Below are 19078 nucleotides of genomic sequence, written 5' to 3'. Positions count from 1 at the left end.
CCTGCGTCATATATTATGCAGAAAATGAAAACTTTGAAAATTCATTCCGGATGGTTCGTATCGGACCGCCAAACTACCATAGAACTCTCAATTATTTAAAGAAACACTGTATTATATAGCAATCACCCGTAGTGTATTGTATTTAGTTAGTATTTACTGAGATGGGAGAAAGTTGTCAATGGTAAGCAGGTTCTTTTCAACGAAACCAAAAACTACCCCGTACGAACGATTCTACTTACATTTATAACATTTAGGAGCAACTTCAGCGGACAAGGGTAGGGGAGCATCTGCAAGATGTAGAACGAATCTTGTGATCGTCGCAGAAGAAACATAGAAAATTAACAAACGCCTAATCTTTCATCTTGGCCTTGTTATTCCTACGGCCTGGTACATATTGCACACAGCCATATGTTAGATAGACAAATCTATAGACACTAAGCAAAATACTAGGCTGCAATATGATGTGAAAGGATAATGTTTTTGATTAAAAAAAAAAAGGAGGGCTACGCTTTTAACGTATTAACTTGTGAGAAAAGAGGAGTCTTCTACAAAACGCATCTAAGAGGAAAAGAGAAAATCACGGTTTCTACATAAAAAAAAAACACTATTTGTCTTATTGGCTTAATTGTCGAATATATATATATATATATATATATATATAACTGGCGCTATGGTCCCGACACTGTACATTTCACTTCATCTGGAAGTCAAGAAAAATGGACTGATTTTCAGCGGAGATATCTGACAAATCGTGCACAGATACAAGTGAGCACTGATGTAAACACTGTTAATTAACGTTCAAGTGTTCTGTAGTTGGTCCGCTTGCTAAGAGATACCAGTGGAAGCTCATATTGAGCAGGTCTGTTGTAATAGATATACCGCATAGGCTCTCTAAGTTTGATAGAAACAAACATGCCATTATTGAATAAAGTACGCAAAATCGTTCGAATCTGGGATAACAAGTTCGCTACGCGGGATAAACTAGGATAGAAGGAACGAATAAATTCGTTTGTTAGGTGCTCCCGAGAGTCGCCGCTGATCTTGCCAACGACTTGCGATCAGCGTCACATTCAGTTCGACGTTACTGTCGCATTACTGTCGGTGCGCCCCTTACCACCGTCCGTCGTGCCCGGCGAAATCATACCCGACCCCGTAATGCCCATGATGGCCGAAATAGCAGCCGTAAGAATCCTGACGCTGATGATGTCCATGATGATAACTAATAACAGGAGCATCAGTTACCACCGGAGCGCAACAAGGAAAAGACAGATTTTGTTAGAAAGCAGAAAGTTGAATAAGAAGTAACTTGACGCGTCCAGCAATGCCACGACAGCTGCTGTAGCATTTACCACCTAAGATCCAGTATTATTAAGGTACATCGTGCTAACAGTTATATACACAGCATATAATAATAGGTCATATACTATTGTGCCGAAATAAATCTTTTTCCATCTTCATCTTATTTTTTAACAAGCAATATAATCAAATTAATATGTTAAGGCTAAAGAAGTGTGGATATCATTTCTGACAACTAATCCAGCGTAACGCTTTAATGTGTATTGCAGCTGAAAGCAGTTAATATTAACTTCAAGCGATAATTGGTTTCGAACTGAAAATAGATGGTTCTATAATTGTTTAGATAGGCTTTCAGCTAAGATCAAACAGTACAGACCAGGCCGAGATTTCGACACTCGGATAAGTATCAGACGAATATCGCATCGACTTGGGCTGTGCAAGTTGTGGTCCAGATCAAAACATCGGGTCTGTCGTCGTATCAGTTCAGGGTCCAATGTGAATTGCGGGGCATTGTCTAGTTCTTGGATCTAAGCAATAAGGCCAGTTTAAGCTGTCGATAGCTTCTTAAGCTATCCCATATGCAATTGTTGAGGTCGTACGAGGTAATTACTTGTCGAATGGCTTATACTTCCAGTTAGTGATTTTCATAAGGCAATCGATAGCCACCTTAGAGGCAAACAGTTGTCAAACACAAACGTTCTATGGGGCAGCACAACGTGTTTTGATATGCAGTATGCTTCGGAGTGTATACGTTTTCACAGAGGTGTAGAAACCCATAATGCTTCCCCTAATTTTAGATAAGGTAGAACGGAGAGAAAGGATAAATTATTTACACTTGCCATATGAGCATCCATACCCGAATGGGTAGCTATGCAATAATTGAAAAAAAAATCATTTTTATGATATTCAAGGACATTGTATTATTATATCCCAGGATTGTGGAGCTTTTAACACACGTCGAGGTCGGCAGGATGCTGTGAGGAGTTGCCGCTTTCAACCAAAGAGAAGATTGACAGACAATGGTGGTGATAATTAATCTAAGTAGCTAGCAAAAGGCGTAATTTCTAAGGAGCGAAGCACGCCATTATAAATTAGATAAACCTTGCTAAGTTCCATCTTACCAAGGGCACCTTATAAGCGTGCCAATTAGTTTTACTTAATGTATAAGGTGTACTTACTGCTGAATCGGTATTGGGACAAACCGAGATGCTAGGGCCACACCGAGCACCCCGAGTCCCGCGATTTTTTTGAGTTTTCCAGCCACACAAGCTGACAGCAGAAGTAGAACTGCCATAGCCATTATCGGTACGATAGCACGATAGCGTCCGTGGATTTTCATTCCTGCTTACATTCATAAAATTCACAAATGATAATCGCGATGAACAAAGAGAACCTTGGTAACTTTTGTCGTTAAAGAAAGCCGAATATATCATAAATTCGATAAATTTAGGAGGTTTACTAACGAAGAAAAATATGTTAAATATATGTGTCACGTTCATATGTAGCAAACACGAACTTGCATTTTATATGTATTATATATACTGTAATTATACATACATACATACATATATATATATATATATATGTATAATTACAGTAAACACTAAAAACCATAATATATGCTGGATTATCCGACATTCAAAGATCCGGTAACCGCTTTCCTGTAGGCGACTTTACGTATGAAACAAGTTTTATTCCAAGGGAACAGCTCGTACTTTGGATTTGTTTACGCTCGATCACAATAGGAAGGGGTTTTTCGTAAGCTTTCGTAAGGTATTCCCGTGGTGTTCTCGAAATTGTTAGATCACTGAACACTTACCGTTTGTTCAAAGATGACTTGTCTTGCTATAATACTCCAATTTGTATTATGGCCACTGTAGCATGCGGGAGTTACTTTTAAAAGAACTGTTCAGTCCGCGAAGGCAGCTGGGGCTAAATATGGGAAAGGAGCTCTTTTTTGGGGACTGCTTTTGTTTGGGGAGGGCAGCACACGGTTAATGTTCCCATGCAACTAAAAGTATTCTCTGATCTTGAAATTGATTCAAATGAAAAAAGGAATATGGAACAAATTTAAATTAGACAAGGCAGAGCGTATTGTGTCACTGTTTGACAATGCGATCTTGTAGCAAATGGATTTGAGAGCTCCTTCCAGTTACTCAGAATGAGGCTAAGGTCACAGATGTTAAGCGATTATGAGACTAGTTTCTATGTGAATCCATTATTTGTTGTATTTTACCAGTTTGGTAAGAGTAAGAATTATCTGTTTTATCCTCGTCTTTTCGTTCAACGGGAGAGAGCACCCGTGATTTTTCAGGCTCTTAGATCACATTGGCTCGTATAGTAGGTTAGTTTATATCTTTATTCAGTGCAATTTTTCTATAACCGTTTCGTATACTAAAACCAAACTAGGGATGCAGCGTGGCACATGGAGATCCATGTGCCTATTCTTAGCGTAAGGTGGGTTTATATTAACCCCGTAATCGCCTTCGAAAATGCTGCTTAAGGAAGAGTTTTTATCGATAGGAAGTATTAGTGGACCCTGATGACCCGTTTCGCTTATTTAGATAAATGGGTAATTTCAAACGATGTCCTACGAGTGGACGATAGTTTACAAACCATTACTATTTAAAAAGTATGTGACTTTTTTTTATATAATAAGCAAACGAAACACTTTTCCCAAAAGGCTACGCCCACATCAGCATTGAATTTTTTAGGTTTTCCATGGTCAAAACAGGACAAATTGCGTATCAAATACGTCTACACACCTGTCATTTAACTAGCTACACAATACACTGCATTTAGTAGTTGCACATTGCTGCTTACACATATATAATTAGCAGCAGAAACAGTAAATTTCTACTGTTCTATGATTGTGGTGTTCAGATCAGTTTCGTGGGCGCTGACTATTATATAATAAATGGAGAATGGAGACGGATACGATGGGGCCAGTCACGCCAATGGCTCGTCCTTTCATGTAATCACGCAAATCATCGTGCCCCCAAATAAAATGCCTATTCAGTACCGTCTGTGCCACAGGAAGCTAATTTAGCGTGATCTATGTTTATAATAATGTACCCATGTCATTAGCCCCCACCTTCCGTGCCGCCGACTACACCGAACACACAGAACGAATATAATCGGAGAACATTTTAGAATATGTGCATTGTTATATATATATATATATATATATATATATATATATATATTCAAGTAAAATTGCGTGTACTTATAGACATCAAGAACTTAATCGTCGTCCACTAATTATAACATATGAGTGTAAGAAAGCAATGTTATGCACCGTCGTTTTTTTGCCATTATTAAGCTATTGATTTTTATAGCTAAACTTCGCGATTTGATTCTGTCTTCGGTGCGGAATGAGCATCGTAATATGCAACCGATAGACATCGCTCGATAGACGTATAGTAAATTCTATTGGCATGATCAAAGCCACGCATCTCAAAAAATGTCGAAAAATTTTAATTGCTTTTCTTACAAATAGACCTACAGTAGAAACGGTTCCGATAGGACGGGAACGTGGAAGCCGTATGATTTTGCAACAACGTAACTATGATAACATTAGTCCACGTTAAGCTGCCTTGATAGATTGTTTAGTGTTCTTGCTGTTTGTTTGAAATAGCAATGGCCGTATGGCTTGCGTTCTACCTTTATAGCTATATTTATCATACAATAGATCTGATGTTTCAATGACAGGGACTGCTTGTTTGGCCACGTTGAATACAGAAGATAGGCTCACGACCTACACGACTTGAGCCGATGATGGGCTTCGGCGAGCTTAGCCTACACGAGATCAGGCATCACCCATAAGTTTGCCGGAACAGCGGCAGCTGCTGAAGCAGGACTCGAACAGGCCGATAGTTATTGTCGCTGAATGCTAGAGGTCTTTACGGCGACTACTCCATAGCTATTCAGATCATTTCCTTTGAGTAGCACCGCGAATGTCGCTCTCTGTTAACGAACCTAAACGATAGGCGTTTTGCCGTGGATAGCCATCCGTTTACTTGAACATTCGAAGGTATACTTTTCGATCTCGTTTGAATTCGTTGGTATTCCCTACGTACAACAAGATACAGCCAGACGCTGCTTTTGTTAGTCTGTCAAACGTAAAAATACTTTGTGTAACTTTTATTGGATTCACAATAAGTATTTGCAAATGCTGTTAGGACACAGCTCGGTGAATAAGGATCTATTGACGGAGTCCTGCCTTTTATGAGCATACATGCGGGCATTATTGGCCGCTATGATTATTACGCTAAGCATGAAATTGAATGGTGGCATTTGTCGATAAGTTACAAGCAAGTAGGGTACCTAACCGCATTCTGTATCTCAGCTTGTTTCGCTAAAGGACAAAAATTTGTAGCGGACCAGTCCTATCTAATAGCGTGGATTTCATTAGGTCTGCGTTCTTCGGACGAAGTGAGTAAATTTCCGTAATCATTTTCAAATCTGGTCAGTGAATTGAAAGCCGATTACAACTTCAAATCAACTTACTGCTTGTTTCAACGAGTCTATATTAATCGGCGAAGGTTCTTCATTTCGATCTAGGTTATGCAGACCTAAAAAACGCTTTTTTTAGGTTTTTAGGTGAACTATAAAAAGATGGGCTATTACATCCTTAGGCTATGAGTTATACTATTTCTATAAGTTTCGTCTGGTTTGTACCTAAACACATCATACCATAAACACAACGTTCAAAATTTCAACATATTTATTCAACACATATCCATTTCAACTTTTATGCCTTAGAGCACTTATGATTCGAATCAGTATTTAAAACAGCTTGAGGATTATAAAGAATCATCACAGTATCTACATAGACCTAAGTTTTAACAAAGTTGTGTAACTTGTTCAAATTTATTATGCAAGGGATGTTTCAATATTCATATCAGATTAGATTGATCTCGGAGTGTCACAATGAAAACCATGGTTCCCTTGGGCTTTCACCTAATATTCAGTCCAAAAAAACTGTCAAATTATAATTCCTTTAAATAAGAAACGTTTGTCGTTAATGAAACCACTGTTTATCAATATATAACAGTGTTTTGTGCAAGTGCATATAATAAAAAGCGAACACATCATGTATATATATAATATATATATAGGGCCATAAAGCTAGAGAAGAAATTGAACAGTGGCGTAAATTCAGACCTGCAGATATTACATATGCATACTCTTATCAGAGCAGGATGTACCTTCACATGTCAAATGTTTAGCTTTTCCGAAAGTTATTTATCCGACTCATAAAAACTTCTCTCTAGATCTTATTTATCCAGATTCAGATATGGGAGGCATTGTAGCTAAGTTCCGAAGCGATCTAGTTCTTGTCGTGAAGACTGGTGATCGAAAAGGTGCAGGTACAGATGCTAACATATACGCCTTCATCGAAGATGTAAACGGAAACCGAAATGCAGAGGTGAGATAACACTTACCCAATTACCGTAGCTTTACCATAGAAAATGTTTTAGTAAAATGTTTAAAGTAAATGGATGCCAGATAAGGTAATCACTTGAACGTGACCGTTGTCTTAAAGAATTAGTCCAAAATTCCGAATTTTGCCCAGTTCCTTTTAGCCCGAAAAGCCGTAACCAAGAATATTTCGTTGAAACGATTTGTTTGACGCCGACAGCCTGGCAATATTTATTCCAAGTCGTAGGCTTCTCAGCGCTACTAAAGGTACCTCTAGCCTTGTACCCTTAGGCCTAAAGTAATTTATTGTACGTAATTATTTTCCTGTCGTCCAGTGCGTCGTTGACTCTGACGTAAATAACATAAACTGTTCATTCGTGTAAATTAAATTTTGCCACTAATTAGACCAAGCTAGACAACTGGTTAAGAAACGACCATGAGCGAAACTCCACTGGCTTCTACACGGTCCCATCTGAGCCTAAAAGGAACAGGGATGACAAATGCGAACAGTCCGAACAAACCGCTTTGGGTAAACCCGCCTTCCTTGTCTTATGGAGGGACCGGAGTGGGTTCGCGGATGACTGGTTTGTCGAGCGAGTTGAGCTAAGGACACGTGGCTCAAAACAAGTTCTTGCAACCTGGCCTTTGCATCGATGGATCAAAGCCGATAAGAAGTAAATACATTTTAAAGCCAACTCATTCCGTAATGAATTTACTTGTGCTTGACAAATTACCTAATTCATAGCAATTGTTAACACTGACAACCTGATTTGTTTACTAAATACAGATATCGATTTGCCGTTAACGACTGCTTGTTGCCACAAAAAGACACATCCATTAGTCAGCGCCTGGAGGAACTGCGAGAACGACGTGGACTCTTCGAGATGAGTCAAAACTTCGAAGGCGCTCCTCCCCAGTGTCGAAATCCTCCTTTGGCCGCATTCCCGTTAGACGCGGTCAGTTCATAGAAACGTTAAGTTTAAATTTACATTATAATGCTTACTTGGCTGTGTATAAGACCGGAAGGGAATAAAGGCGTCGAAATGGTTTCCGATTGTGACAATTTCGACGATAGCGATGACCAGTGAGATATTAGTTCTCTAAGGCTCTGGAACGTTATGATTGATCACCGAATAGGTTGGCTTCACTGCCTACAAGTAGTACTTAAGAATTAAGCGAAATATGATTTAGTGATAATGACTATAGTCTGTGGCTGTACACTTTCTTTAGCGAGAGTTGACGTCCCTTCGCTCACGAATGGAACATAAACTTATCTCCGGATCTACCTCTGCGTGGTGCTCGCTCGACGACCTTAAAAACATCTATAAATTAGGCTTTCAAGAACCTTCTGTAAGGAACACACTTTTTATAGTATCGTTTTTATCTGGGAGCTTCCTAAAACTGTTACTGTGCAAAAGAAAATGGAATAACTTGCTAACAATAAAAAAATGTATGTTGTTGATTTTCTTTCGCCTAATAAGCTGGTCTTATAATCGCGAACTGACTGTTCTCATACGGATTTGCCAAAACTTCAGGCAATCCACTGCTGGAAGTCTGACGCGTGGTTTGCCGCTCAAAGACTACAAGGACTTAACCCGACTGCCATTAAGTTGTGCACTCGATTGCCCGAATGGTTTGTTAGCTGAGTATCCGACATAGAAATTGCAGCACCTAGGAACAATAGACGATAGCAAGAAACCAATCTATTTAGAGTAGTCAATTATAGCCGTTATAAAACTTAGCGTTTCAATTGGAGGAGAGCGAAAATAATGTTATAGAGTCCGTCCGAAGGCTATTGTTTTATGTTCGCGTTACTATATCTTCTGCTGACTGCAGCAAACAACGACCGTTCCTGCCGTAGCGGGAACTCGACCTTTTCAAATCGCTTTTTTTACTTTGCGTTACTCTTGAGTTGTAAACATTTTATGCCAACATTTTAAAGGATACACGAACTTTAGTCCCTTTTTCGGTACACATATTGGGAAGATTTTTTTTTCATTTTCCAGTCCAAAAAGGTTAAGTTTTTTTTTCAGTTATCACTAAAATACTGGTGGAAAATCTGTGACCAAGTGTGTCTTTATTTAGTCTCTCAGGAAGCCGAAATGGGGGTCAGATATCGGTCGACAACCTCGAGCTCGAACGGACAATGAAGGAAAAAAAACTTTTCATAATCGATCACAAAATTCTTAGGAATCTGCCTTGCAGGGACGATAGAATGGTAAGTGAACACCTGCCAAACCGGAGTCCACTTAGAGTCAGAATTTACTGCAGCATAACTGTAAAAATAGAGCGATACTATTTGGTTGCAAATGGCTTTAGTCAATATTTAATTTTAGCCTTTAGCCGATAGGTAAATAGTGAGAAAAATACATATGAATTTTTCCATGCAAAGTTCACCTGGATAATGCGGGACCTTCATTTACTTTTAGCGTCACGAAAATCCCATCAAGTTCTGACTTGCTTTGCGGATCCTTGACGTCTCCAATAACGTTAAAATACCTGAATCAGTGATGTCAATGTTTAGCTATCAAAATGTTCGTTTTCAATATGAAAGTCTCTATACACCGTTGGTGTTTGTAAAGAATGCTCCAAAAGACACATAACTTTCAGATTGGACACGATCACCTTCCGCTTGTTGTTTTGGAGCTAACAAAAGAAAAGCCGATTTTGATTCTAAATCAGTTTCAATTGAACTTCAAATAAAAAATTAATTTTCTACGAGACGCTATTTAATTCGATTGAATTTTTTTTTATTGTTGCGCCGGGTAATATCGAGGACGTCAACTGTCTCTAGATAGTAGCTTATTGTAAAGTCGGAGTATTTCGGCAAGCAGGTTCCCTTGCAAGTAGCTAAGAGGACACCATTCGTATGCTCGTAATATAGGTTGTACGTTCGTTCCGGTTCCTCGAATCTTCTCAGCTTGATATTTACACATGAATGATAGTGTAATCTCACTTGATTCAGGTTGTCGCACCGGTCGGGTTATTTGGCGTTGACACTCGGGGAGAGCTGCGGCCCTTAGCGATCCATTTGTTTCCGGATGCAGCTGCTGATAATGTACTCTTCTCGCCATCAGACCCGCCGTACACATGGATGTTAGCCAAAATGTTTTTCAACATGGCGGATGCAATGATACACAGGTTATTACAATTTCTTTAAGCGCTACTTTTTTGTTATGTTAGCCTACTTTTGCTGCAGGCTGCAGATAGCTGCATTTCCGCTCATATGGAATGAGATAGTGTTCGAATCACAGAATATCAACACCGATTGGAGTTTCCAACTCAGTCACCAATTTACGGTCACTAAAAACAATTATAGTCAAGTAACAGGTATTATAAACATTGTTTACGAAATTTCCGATATATCACATTTAAGCAGCTATCATGAATGTGGCAGGTGCCAAAATCTAGAGATCTTAGATCGTCCTTTTGTAGTTGAGCGGGCCAAGAAAGTAATACATATCACACGTTTCCCTTGTTGGGGCTAAAGTGAGATCTATTGCCTGGAACCCTAGGAAAAAATTAGATTAATTAATTAATTTATAACCGCACCTAATCATTGATCCAATACTATACGAGGTTAATGTTTTTAAAAGAATCCCTACACCTGGCCAAAACGATAACGAAAACTCTGTTTTTAGAATGCGTTTAGTTTTTAAAAACAGAGTTTAAAAAAGTTTTTATTCGTTACTGAGAAAAAGTAATTGATAATACTAGACGACTACTTGGGATGATGTCAAGAACACCCTAGGTCTCATTTAAGCATTAATATGTACAGTTCTATTAAAACAATGATTTATTCCACAGTTCGTTTGTTTGCGACGTCCGGAATAAATTAAAGCTAATTGTAGTTGATTATCTGTCTTAGTACGAGGCTGCATCTTCTAACAGCTCAAACCTATATGACAATTAAGCAATCCAAACGATAAAAAAATCCTATTTATAAACCTGTTTAAAGGAACCTGCTCGCATGATTTACGTGGCCTCTTACATTCAAGCCTCTGTGAAATTGCTTCCTCTATCATCTAGGAGTTGGTTATGGTACGGATTATGTCATCTCCTGCCCGAGAGCATTTGGGTCTCAGCCAATCGCTGCCTGTCAAGTTCGCATCCTATCTATAAACTGCTGGAGCCGCACCTTAGGCCTGTTATTCGAGCTAACTCGTAAGCAGACAGGTTTTTTTTTTAGCAAAAATATCTTGTCATAGAGACTATTATAGAAAGTTCATAGAACTCGGCGGCTTGCTTCATCTGGTGAGCAAATAACCCTAGCTTATTTAGTGCTCCCGTTTTTAGCTTCCGTTGCTATAATTATTAACTGCTATAATTATGTTTCAAAACAAAAATATGTTTCATTTCTGTTTGTTTTTAGATACCTTCAATGTGAACTGATGAGCCCTGGAGGATGGATGGACTCCACTACCAGTATAGGAATGCGCGGTCTTCAGGCCATCATTGGTCGAGCTTTCGAGGACTTCCACATTATTGACGATCTCGACATTCGGAAAGTGATCACACGGAATGGAGTATGTATAGTTACGCGGAAAAACGGTATACAAACAAATGTTTACATGGCTGCTTCGTGTAACATCACGAACGCTTCGACAGAAGCAGGAATCGGCCGAATAAAGTTAGCTTACTTCCTGCACTCCTATCAACACTCCTAGGCCGGTTTGATTTCCAGAACTCCACGGTACTTGACTAGGTTACGCCCGCTGACACTGAAATCTAGCTAATATACATTAACTAAAATCAATCATGGCTATATTTTTCCCTTTGGTTTTGTCTCGGCTACTTGCAGACAGGCGATAAGACTTTAAAAGAGTATCCCTTCCGCGACGATGCACTTCAAGTCCAAGATGCAATTCGTACATACATCTGCGCTGTGCTCGAACACCACTATCGTAAGTTTTTTTTTTGTGTAGGAGCTCCGAAAGCGAATGATTAAATTAGAGACAATTCCCATAGTAGATGATGCAAAATGATACGGCAAGCTGATCATGTGCATTGAGTTCGTGTATGGATGATCGCTAGCTATTACGGAGGCAGTACTGCCCCAAACGAAAGAAGCGCGGAGAGCAAAGCAGCGACGCGCTAGATCTAACCCATCACCGCCAACTGGCACTCTTGCATTCGTATGAAATCCGATTAGCAATAAAAAAATCAATATTAATGGATGCTTCCGAAACTTTCAGAAATGCCTTATGCTATAGGAAGGAAAGGCATAAAATAGGTCTTTTACTGACCGCTCGCTGTAAGGACGGTCACTGTTGAAAAACAATGATCTTAGAAATTAGAGTTGATTCCAATGTACATGACTGACATTTTAGTTAACCCAGCTGACATAACGGAAGACAGCGAGCTGAATAGGTGGTGTGATGAAATGTCAAAAAGCAGACGCAAAGGAGGATGCCAGATTAAGGTTAGTGAATTAAACCATGTAAATTAAATACAGCACAGGAAGGATTTCGATAAAATCACGATAGTCTATGTTGACGAATTTAAAAGCTTAAGTATCTGTTTCGTTACACGTAGTGATTGGTCGTTATTGTTATCGTCAATTTCTCCTAGTAGTTCTCGCCTTTCAGGGTATTCCATCGCCTATTGATCGTGAGGGCTTGCTGAGCTTGCTGACAAACGTGCTTTCATTGGCATCACTCTTCAACGCTGTATATGGCTCAGGCCAATATGACAATCTCGCATTTCCACCGAACTACCCGTCTGCGATGAGGGGAACCATCCCCAGAGATAACGTTGGTGTCTTATTAACTTGTCCTTTTTTTTCTCGCTGTCGCTTTGTTACAAATCCTGGTTATTTGAGAAAACTGCAAGTTGGCGGTATAAATGAAAAGCTTCTTACTTATATGTGTCTTAATTGGCCAGGGACAAAATATATCTGAAATATTCTCTTCATTGTCTAGCATCCGCGGACTGAAGGCGAACTTGTCAGTCAGTTGCCTTCAAAGGAGGCAACACTGAGCTGGATTTCGGTGATCCGCTTCCTTTCGGCGAGGCCATTGCACATCTTCGCTAATATTGTCGAAGTTCATCTTTCACATCCTGCGGACAAGGAAGCTCTGCAAGCTCTTCAATGGAGGCTTAACCAGGTTGGCCAGCCAATGGTAGATGCAGTTCCTATAAAGACATCTAAGGAACTTCATTTTTCTAAATCGTGTTTTCAGGAATTATAAATCTTAGATGTATCAGGCGGCCAATAGAAAAGACTGAAACCATCGCTTTGGAATGTATCAACTACTAAGTTCTTCGATGCCTGTTGACGGTACTCATATATATTGGCTTTTGTCAGTAAAACGGGTACCTTTCTGGTAGTATACCTAAAAAGGAAGCGTAGCTGAGTCAAGACAGCAGCTCTCGAAGAAAAATGTATCTAAACATTTTGTCTTTATACTAACCTGTTTATTCACTGCAAAGCCATTATTAAGTTGTCTTAATAATTGATAAGTTGACTATTGCATTTACTATCCGCGTTCTTCTAGTTTTCGTTTGTATCTAGTCAGGTGTTGTATTCTGTTACAGGTGAAACAAGTAGCACTCTTAAGAGGCTTGCTACATTCAACTATTAAATTTCGACCTGAAAACGTCCTTCATTCACAGTCAGCAAAAGAAAAATTGAAAACCATAATTTTTTTCTCCAAACAATATAACATAATATAGTATATCGGATATAGTAGTGTACTCATATACCAAGTATCATATTTGATCGGTCTTTTAATAAATTTTGGTCATTTTTTAGGCTTAGTTATTTAGAATCAAAATTAGCAAGCTTGATCCAAGTGTTTGACACGCTCTCTATCTAGACAGCCCTGCCTTTACACTGTTTACGTCTTGATCGGATTCGTTAATAGTTATCTTTCGTATGATTTAAACCTGAGATGGGAGAACCGCGTACCTAAAAGTGCATTACTGGTTTCTTTCTGGAGCTAAGACAACGCGGTTGCGTGTTATTAAAACTAATTTTCATACTTTAGAAATTGAAGTCTCGTCCTGGAACAATAGAACACCTTTCTTGGAGGTATAGGAAGGTGACGCAAGAATATCAAAAGCTACCTGCTATGCATTGGCCTCCGCAATGTTTTAAGTGGCCTGAACTGAAGAGCACTAGCGGTGATCGTAAGGGAAGAGGGTGGACCTTACACGAACTTAGTAAATGTGCCAGTATTATCCGCTTGAGAGTACACACATGCATTATATTTTAAATCGCGAAGTAAATTGTTTCTCCGTAGGATCGATACCTTTTTCACAGTTGCTAGAGCGCGAAAGGTGAACTTAGGATAAATCATTACATGGATTTGGCTGAAAAAAATTTGGTGAGGTCGGTAAGGACATGGTCGAACGGTAAACGCTGATCGCCGCCCGGCCTGAATCGTCGAATTGACTGAACAAATGGAAAGTAAAGATTAAGCAAAGGACAGCGTATGGAAATGTTGTTGCACGAAAGAAACAGACTTGGCATGGCGCCAAACTATGAACGAGAATTTTTCGCGCCCGTTTATAAAATCTAGAGTCCGTTCCCTTGGACTATAGCTGTTCAAATCTCATCATGTAGCAACATGACCTAGAATGCAAACAATTCAACATAAGAGACGGAAGTCCGAAAATAAGTTTACACTGATTGTACGGGTCGTCTTTACGGGTGCCCCCTTCGCTCGCCAACGAATTCGTCCGATGCCCACCGGTACCAAAAGGCCATTAGCCTCACCTAACCTTGGTAAACTCAAGGACTGACCCCAGCAGGGGTGTCTGGTACCGTCTAGAAGTGAAAAGGACGAAATCACTCTTTGATCGATCGGTTAACATAAAACAAAAGTAATGAAAAAGCGCAGCGTACGCATGCATAATGTACAACCCTGCTGATCCACTAAAAGTAACACGTTTGAACTTTCAGATCTCGCAAACGATCAGACAAAGTAACGAGAGCCGCAAGTTCGCGTATACCGCACTTGATCCTGAGAATATCCCTAACAGCATTGAAATATAGCGCTGCTCGAACACTGCAACAGGAGATGAATGACTCGTAGAGCTGCTTCGGGCAGTCTTTTGGCTACATCGAGATGCTGTTTCCAAACAATTATAAAGCTTCTGCCTTAAATGTCTTAAAAGGTATCTTTTACCTATAAATAAATTCTATAAATTAGCAATTGATGCTGGGCAAAAAGCGGACCATGGCTGACTTAATACAACTTATGGATTTCAGATGAAAGTGTTATATATATATGTTTGCGATTTCACTTGATGTGTTTTTGTCTGTAATAGTATACAAATAACTAACTGTGATAGGTTTCGATCAAATAAAATATATTTCATCGAAAAATGGCGGTGGAATTCTCATTCGAGCACACAGTGACTGTTGATGACTCGTATTGTCCTGAAGGTAAGCCACAATGCGTCCTATAGTTATAGGCCGTACACCTACAGATATTTTCTTGTAAGCGACAATAATAATAATGGTCTCGGTAGATATGTAGATATAGATAGCTTTTAGGTACGAACTAAAGATGATGGACTTCCTCCAAATATGAAATATATTACGTATTAAGCTTATTATTAAACTGTAAAAAAAAGACTTGAGAAAATAAAAACTTAAAATATAATTAATTGTACGTTAGACACTGTTTTATTTAAATACTGTGGGCGACATTTGGATCAGTTGGCTATTTATTATATTATCACTTAGTTTTTATTAACCACTTATTATCTATTTATGAAATCAATCGGGTAGATAAAATTTAACCATATAATAAACCTAAATCGAACTAAATTGTCAAACCGAATCACGATTGCAGGCGATTGAGACGGAAAAACAGTTTCAGACTTTGTTTTTAGTTAATCCAAATATAATTCCATGGATAATGTATAACGTGCAGGCCATTTAGTAAGCCAAGGGCGTTGCTGATGACCAATTGGAACGTTGGAGATCCAAACGATTGGGGAACATAGGAAATATTCCATGGACATAGGAGTTCTAGATTTGAAAAGCCGGCACAAAATGTTAGAGGCCAAATAGCGATGTGTTGCCTATTAATCAGTATCTTATAGGCTCAGGCCAGCGTATGCAATTAATACAATTAAAAAAAGGCATTGCAAAGTGTAGTTAACCTGAAATATTTATTACAACGTGATATACTCACATCCCATATTATGGGGATGTCCTATTTGATTTCTATTTGGGTTCACCAATATCATATCAGCTATGCTGGGTTTGAATATTGTGGTATGACGTATACGTATATCTATAAATAACAGACTTCTCCTGTTATGGGTCTATTAGGTATACTCAAGGTTACCACTATTCATAATAAATACCGTTTCATTGACAAGTAGGATAATATTACCACATGAAATAGGTCGATTTCAATTTCAGGTCGATTTCAAATAGGTCGATTCAATCACTATATTCCAAAGAAAAATGAAAACGGCTCAGATAGAAGCAAAAATAGAACTTAGAGGCGCTCCCAGATAACGCCCTATCAAACGCTTGTCCTGCATTCTATGGTAATAATAGTAAATATATATATATATATATATATATAGTAATACAGTAAATATAGTAAGAAAAAGAAATAATTTCCTTATCGTATGTATGCACTTTTGTATGTGCATGCTGCATTCGTGGATACATTTGCATGATAACAGCTCATTACTGGCTTCGATGGCTGATATCGTTGACTGCATAAAGCAAACAAACCTTGCTACCTTGACCAAAGGCTTTAAATAGCAAATATTTCTACTGGACTATGTTGAATAGATAGATAAAAATAAAGCAACTGTATATCTACTACATGATTACAGTTTTGTCAAAAAATAATGATACTAAAAAAAGCAAGAACCGATTGGCTTGTGAAATTTTTCCAAGGTCCAAATATAGTAGGATAATTAGTTAAAGCAGGCATAGCTAAACGCTGAGCGTCAGGAGATTGAAACCGAAATTAGTGTATTTGATAACAAAAAATTATAGATATATATGATACGCAGTAGAGGTCTTTATGAGAGTTTTTGCGCTGCTATACTATATAATATTTTCCCTCCTCAAATAGTTAACACTGTACAACAGAAGAATCCGATATATATATGTATATATATATAACATTAGAGGAGGGGTACCTCCAGCGCTGGCGTAAGGCACCATCATTTTTGCATCTAGTGTAGAGTTTCGTTGTCTATGGAATCTTTTAGCCTAACAGTGAAACTCACCGCAATCCCATGTTTCAATATGCAGCCAAAGCGGTTTGATCGAACAGCATTCGCAACCTCAAGTTATTATTACGTTGTTGCACAATGATGGCAGCGAGAACAAAGTAAATTAAAAGTACGTTACTATTCAAATCTACGGTCATATTATTCATCGTAAAACACTCAAATTATAATAATGATTTTAAGAATAAATTCACATTTGTGACTGTACACAGGCCGCAGAATGAGGCCTTCTTAAGGTATTGAGGCGATGATAGGATGGTTGGCAGTATGGATGCGACGCTGAACCAGCTCAAGCGAACATTCTTGGCAAAGACGAAGAACTGGCGTTTGATAAGGCATTTCTAAAAAAGTGGCTTAGAGAATTCCACCGGGCCTGCTCAAGGAATGCCAGTGGTCGGCACCTGTAAGGAACGACCCTCGTCGCTTGGTTCGGGTGTGCGGGAAACGCGTACATGGGCACGCTTAAAAAACTGCACGTCCGTTATCTCCGGAAGCGGCGAGTTACGTATCAAACAGTGCAAACAAAAACACGCTCCAGCGATTTTCATGTGCCAAATAGATGCAACGTCTTCGGGTATTTTCCAGATAGAGGCTTACCTTACCCGCAACTGCAGTTTCAAGGGAAGTACAGAGATAACAGAAGAAGTGCGACTACAGTAAACGGTAACGTCAGTAAGCCAAGTTTAACTAACCTATTTCGTACGAACCAGATGCTTGAAACGAATCATGTATTGTGAGCGTAAATTAATATGTACACAGTACGCTTAAGCAAAAGTTCCGCCATAGCAATTTCAATTTGCTCACTTGTGCTATCAAATTGGTGTTTGCAAAATTACAAAAGGAACATCTGTGTCGAGCATAGAACCAGTTCAGGCTCCAACTGAAGCCGAAATCGAGGTGAGCAAAGGTCACATTGAGTAAACACTGCTAACTAAAAATAACGCTTTTCGTACCTAGAAAAAACCTCGTTAACGCATCTGTTATTGTTTAGATACAGTCTTAGAAACGACTTAAAAAACTTGAAAAAAAAAGTTGCAATCTAAGCCGATTTCGGACAACCAACCTCTAGTTGTGGAGGGAAGCACTACAACAGTTTTGTCTAGCTGTATGAGTCCAGTCAGATATTTTTTCCTCTAAGTTGCAGTTCCCACATTACATGCGCTCAACTTAAGTGTAACATAAAATAATTTGCTGGTGCACATTAATTTCCGACGCCCTCGGGACCTCGTAGTTAATGACAAACGTAACAAACTCGTAATCGATTCCTCGCCCCATAAGGAGAACTCGATGATAAGAGTTCTTGAAAAACCCAAAGTTTTGAAGACGCTGCATTTAGAAAAATCGCAAGAAGGAGAGCTCTGTTTGCTTAAGAACATTATAATTATATTGTATGTTCTAAACAACTAGTTCGCATAATGAATCAGCTTGTCCTTGTACCTTCACGTGCAAGTGGCTTTAACCTGACTAACCTGTGTCATGACGCTATGAAACAAAATGCAAGAAAATCCTGCCGCGTTCAGCGTATCGCACAAATTCTGACAATAATCGGTAGTGTTTATGAATATGATCACCCGTAACACGAATATAGCATAAGTATAAATAATCTATAATAAAAAATAAACATAAATAAAATAAAGACTAAATGCTCATTATCACAGAGAGCTCGAACGGGAGACCCAGTTCTTTGAAATGAATATACTATGCGGCGCCGTGTTGAGTCTCAAGTGGCAGTATTGTCATAACGTTCTCCAAGGCCGCGTCCGTTAATAATTTTTGTATCAGTTTGTACATATAACGGACAATGTATCTAAGGGTATAGCCCACAATTGACGCAGTGCAGACCTGCACACCAGCCTTGTAATACGTACGAGATCGTGTTAGATATAATAGAAAAATAGTACACTTAGTCCTAAGATGGTTGTTAGTGAGGGTCGACGTGCGTTTTAACGCGCCTGTTAAGGTAATAACTGGTGAGCCTGAAAATACGCAAACGAACAAACGTCATCAATACTAACCTGGTTGTAGTCGATCCTTTCGAGGAAATCGAAAAGGTATGTTGTCTTCTTTGTCCTAGAGTCCAAACTCAGTCGGAACTGCATCATCCCTGTCAAAATCAGTTCATTTGGATCTTCAACCAGGAATA

General features: G+C 38.9%; 1 protein-coding gene and 1 long non-coding RNA gene across 2 annotated transcripts; one reads left to right on the top strand and one right to left on the bottom strand.

The window, feature by feature from the left end:
- Positions 1 to 656: 656 nt before the first annotated feature.
- LOC111262914 (uncharacterized) lies at positions 657 to 3318 on the bottom strand. Its single transcript, XR_002681920.2, has 4 exons — positions 3116 to 3318; positions 2475 to 2637; positions 1115 to 1219; positions 657 to 700 (listed from the first exon to the last, which is right to left on the bottom strand). It is a non-coding gene; the product is annotated as an uncharacterized LOC111262914 (long non-coding RNA).
- A 2326-nt stretch (positions 3319 to 5644) lies between these two features.
- On the top strand, positions 5645 to 15376 carry LOC111262905 (allene oxide synthase-lipoxygenase protein). The gene is made up of 15 exons (XM_022837532.2): positions 5645 to 5730; positions 6573 to 6727; positions 7126 to 7394; positions 7508 to 7676; positions 7951 to 8070; positions 8256 to 8353; positions 8806 to 8938; positions 9686 to 9861; positions 10750 to 10884; positions 11093 to 11246; positions 11522 to 11624; positions 12051 to 12142; positions 12309 to 12473; positions 12642 to 12827; positions 14627 to 15376. The coding sequence occupies exons 2-15, from the start codon at positions 6596 to 6598 to the stop codon at positions 14717 to 14719; spliced, it is 2025 nt and encodes a 674-aa protein (XP_022693267.1). The 5' UTR covers positions 5645 to 5730; positions 6573 to 6595; the 3' UTR covers positions 14720 to 15376.
- Positions 15377 to 19078: the final 3702 nt, after the last annotated feature.

This window comes from Varroa jacobsoni, unplaced genomic scaffold, assembly GCF_002532875.2.
Source record: "Varroa jacobsoni isolate VJ856 unplaced genomic scaffold, vjacob_1.0 scaffold_713, whole genome shotgun sequence".
Lineage (NCBI taxonomy): Eukaryota > Metazoa > Arthropoda > Arachnida > Mesostigmata > Varroidae > Varroa > Varroa jacobsoni.
The sequence above is the reverse complement of the archived record's forward strand: the minus strand, read 5'-3'. Positions and strand labels throughout refer to the sequence as shown.

What these genes read in the sequence shown, in the direction of transcription:
- LOC111262905 (XM_022837532.2), top strand. Translation starts at nt 6,596, where the DNA reads ATGGGAGGCATTGTAGCTAAGTTCCGAAGCGATCTAGTTCTTGTCGTG. An exon ending in CCGCATTCCCGTTAGACGCG is followed by an intron (nt 7,677 to 7,950) that starts GTCAGTTCATAG and finishes CACTTTCTTTAG; the next exon opens with CGAGAGTTGACGTCCCTTCG. An exon ending in CTTGCAGGGACGATAGAATG is followed by an intron (nt 8,939 to 9,685) that starts GTAAGTGAACAC and finishes CACTTGATTCAG; the next exon opens with GTTGTCGCACCGGTCGGGTT.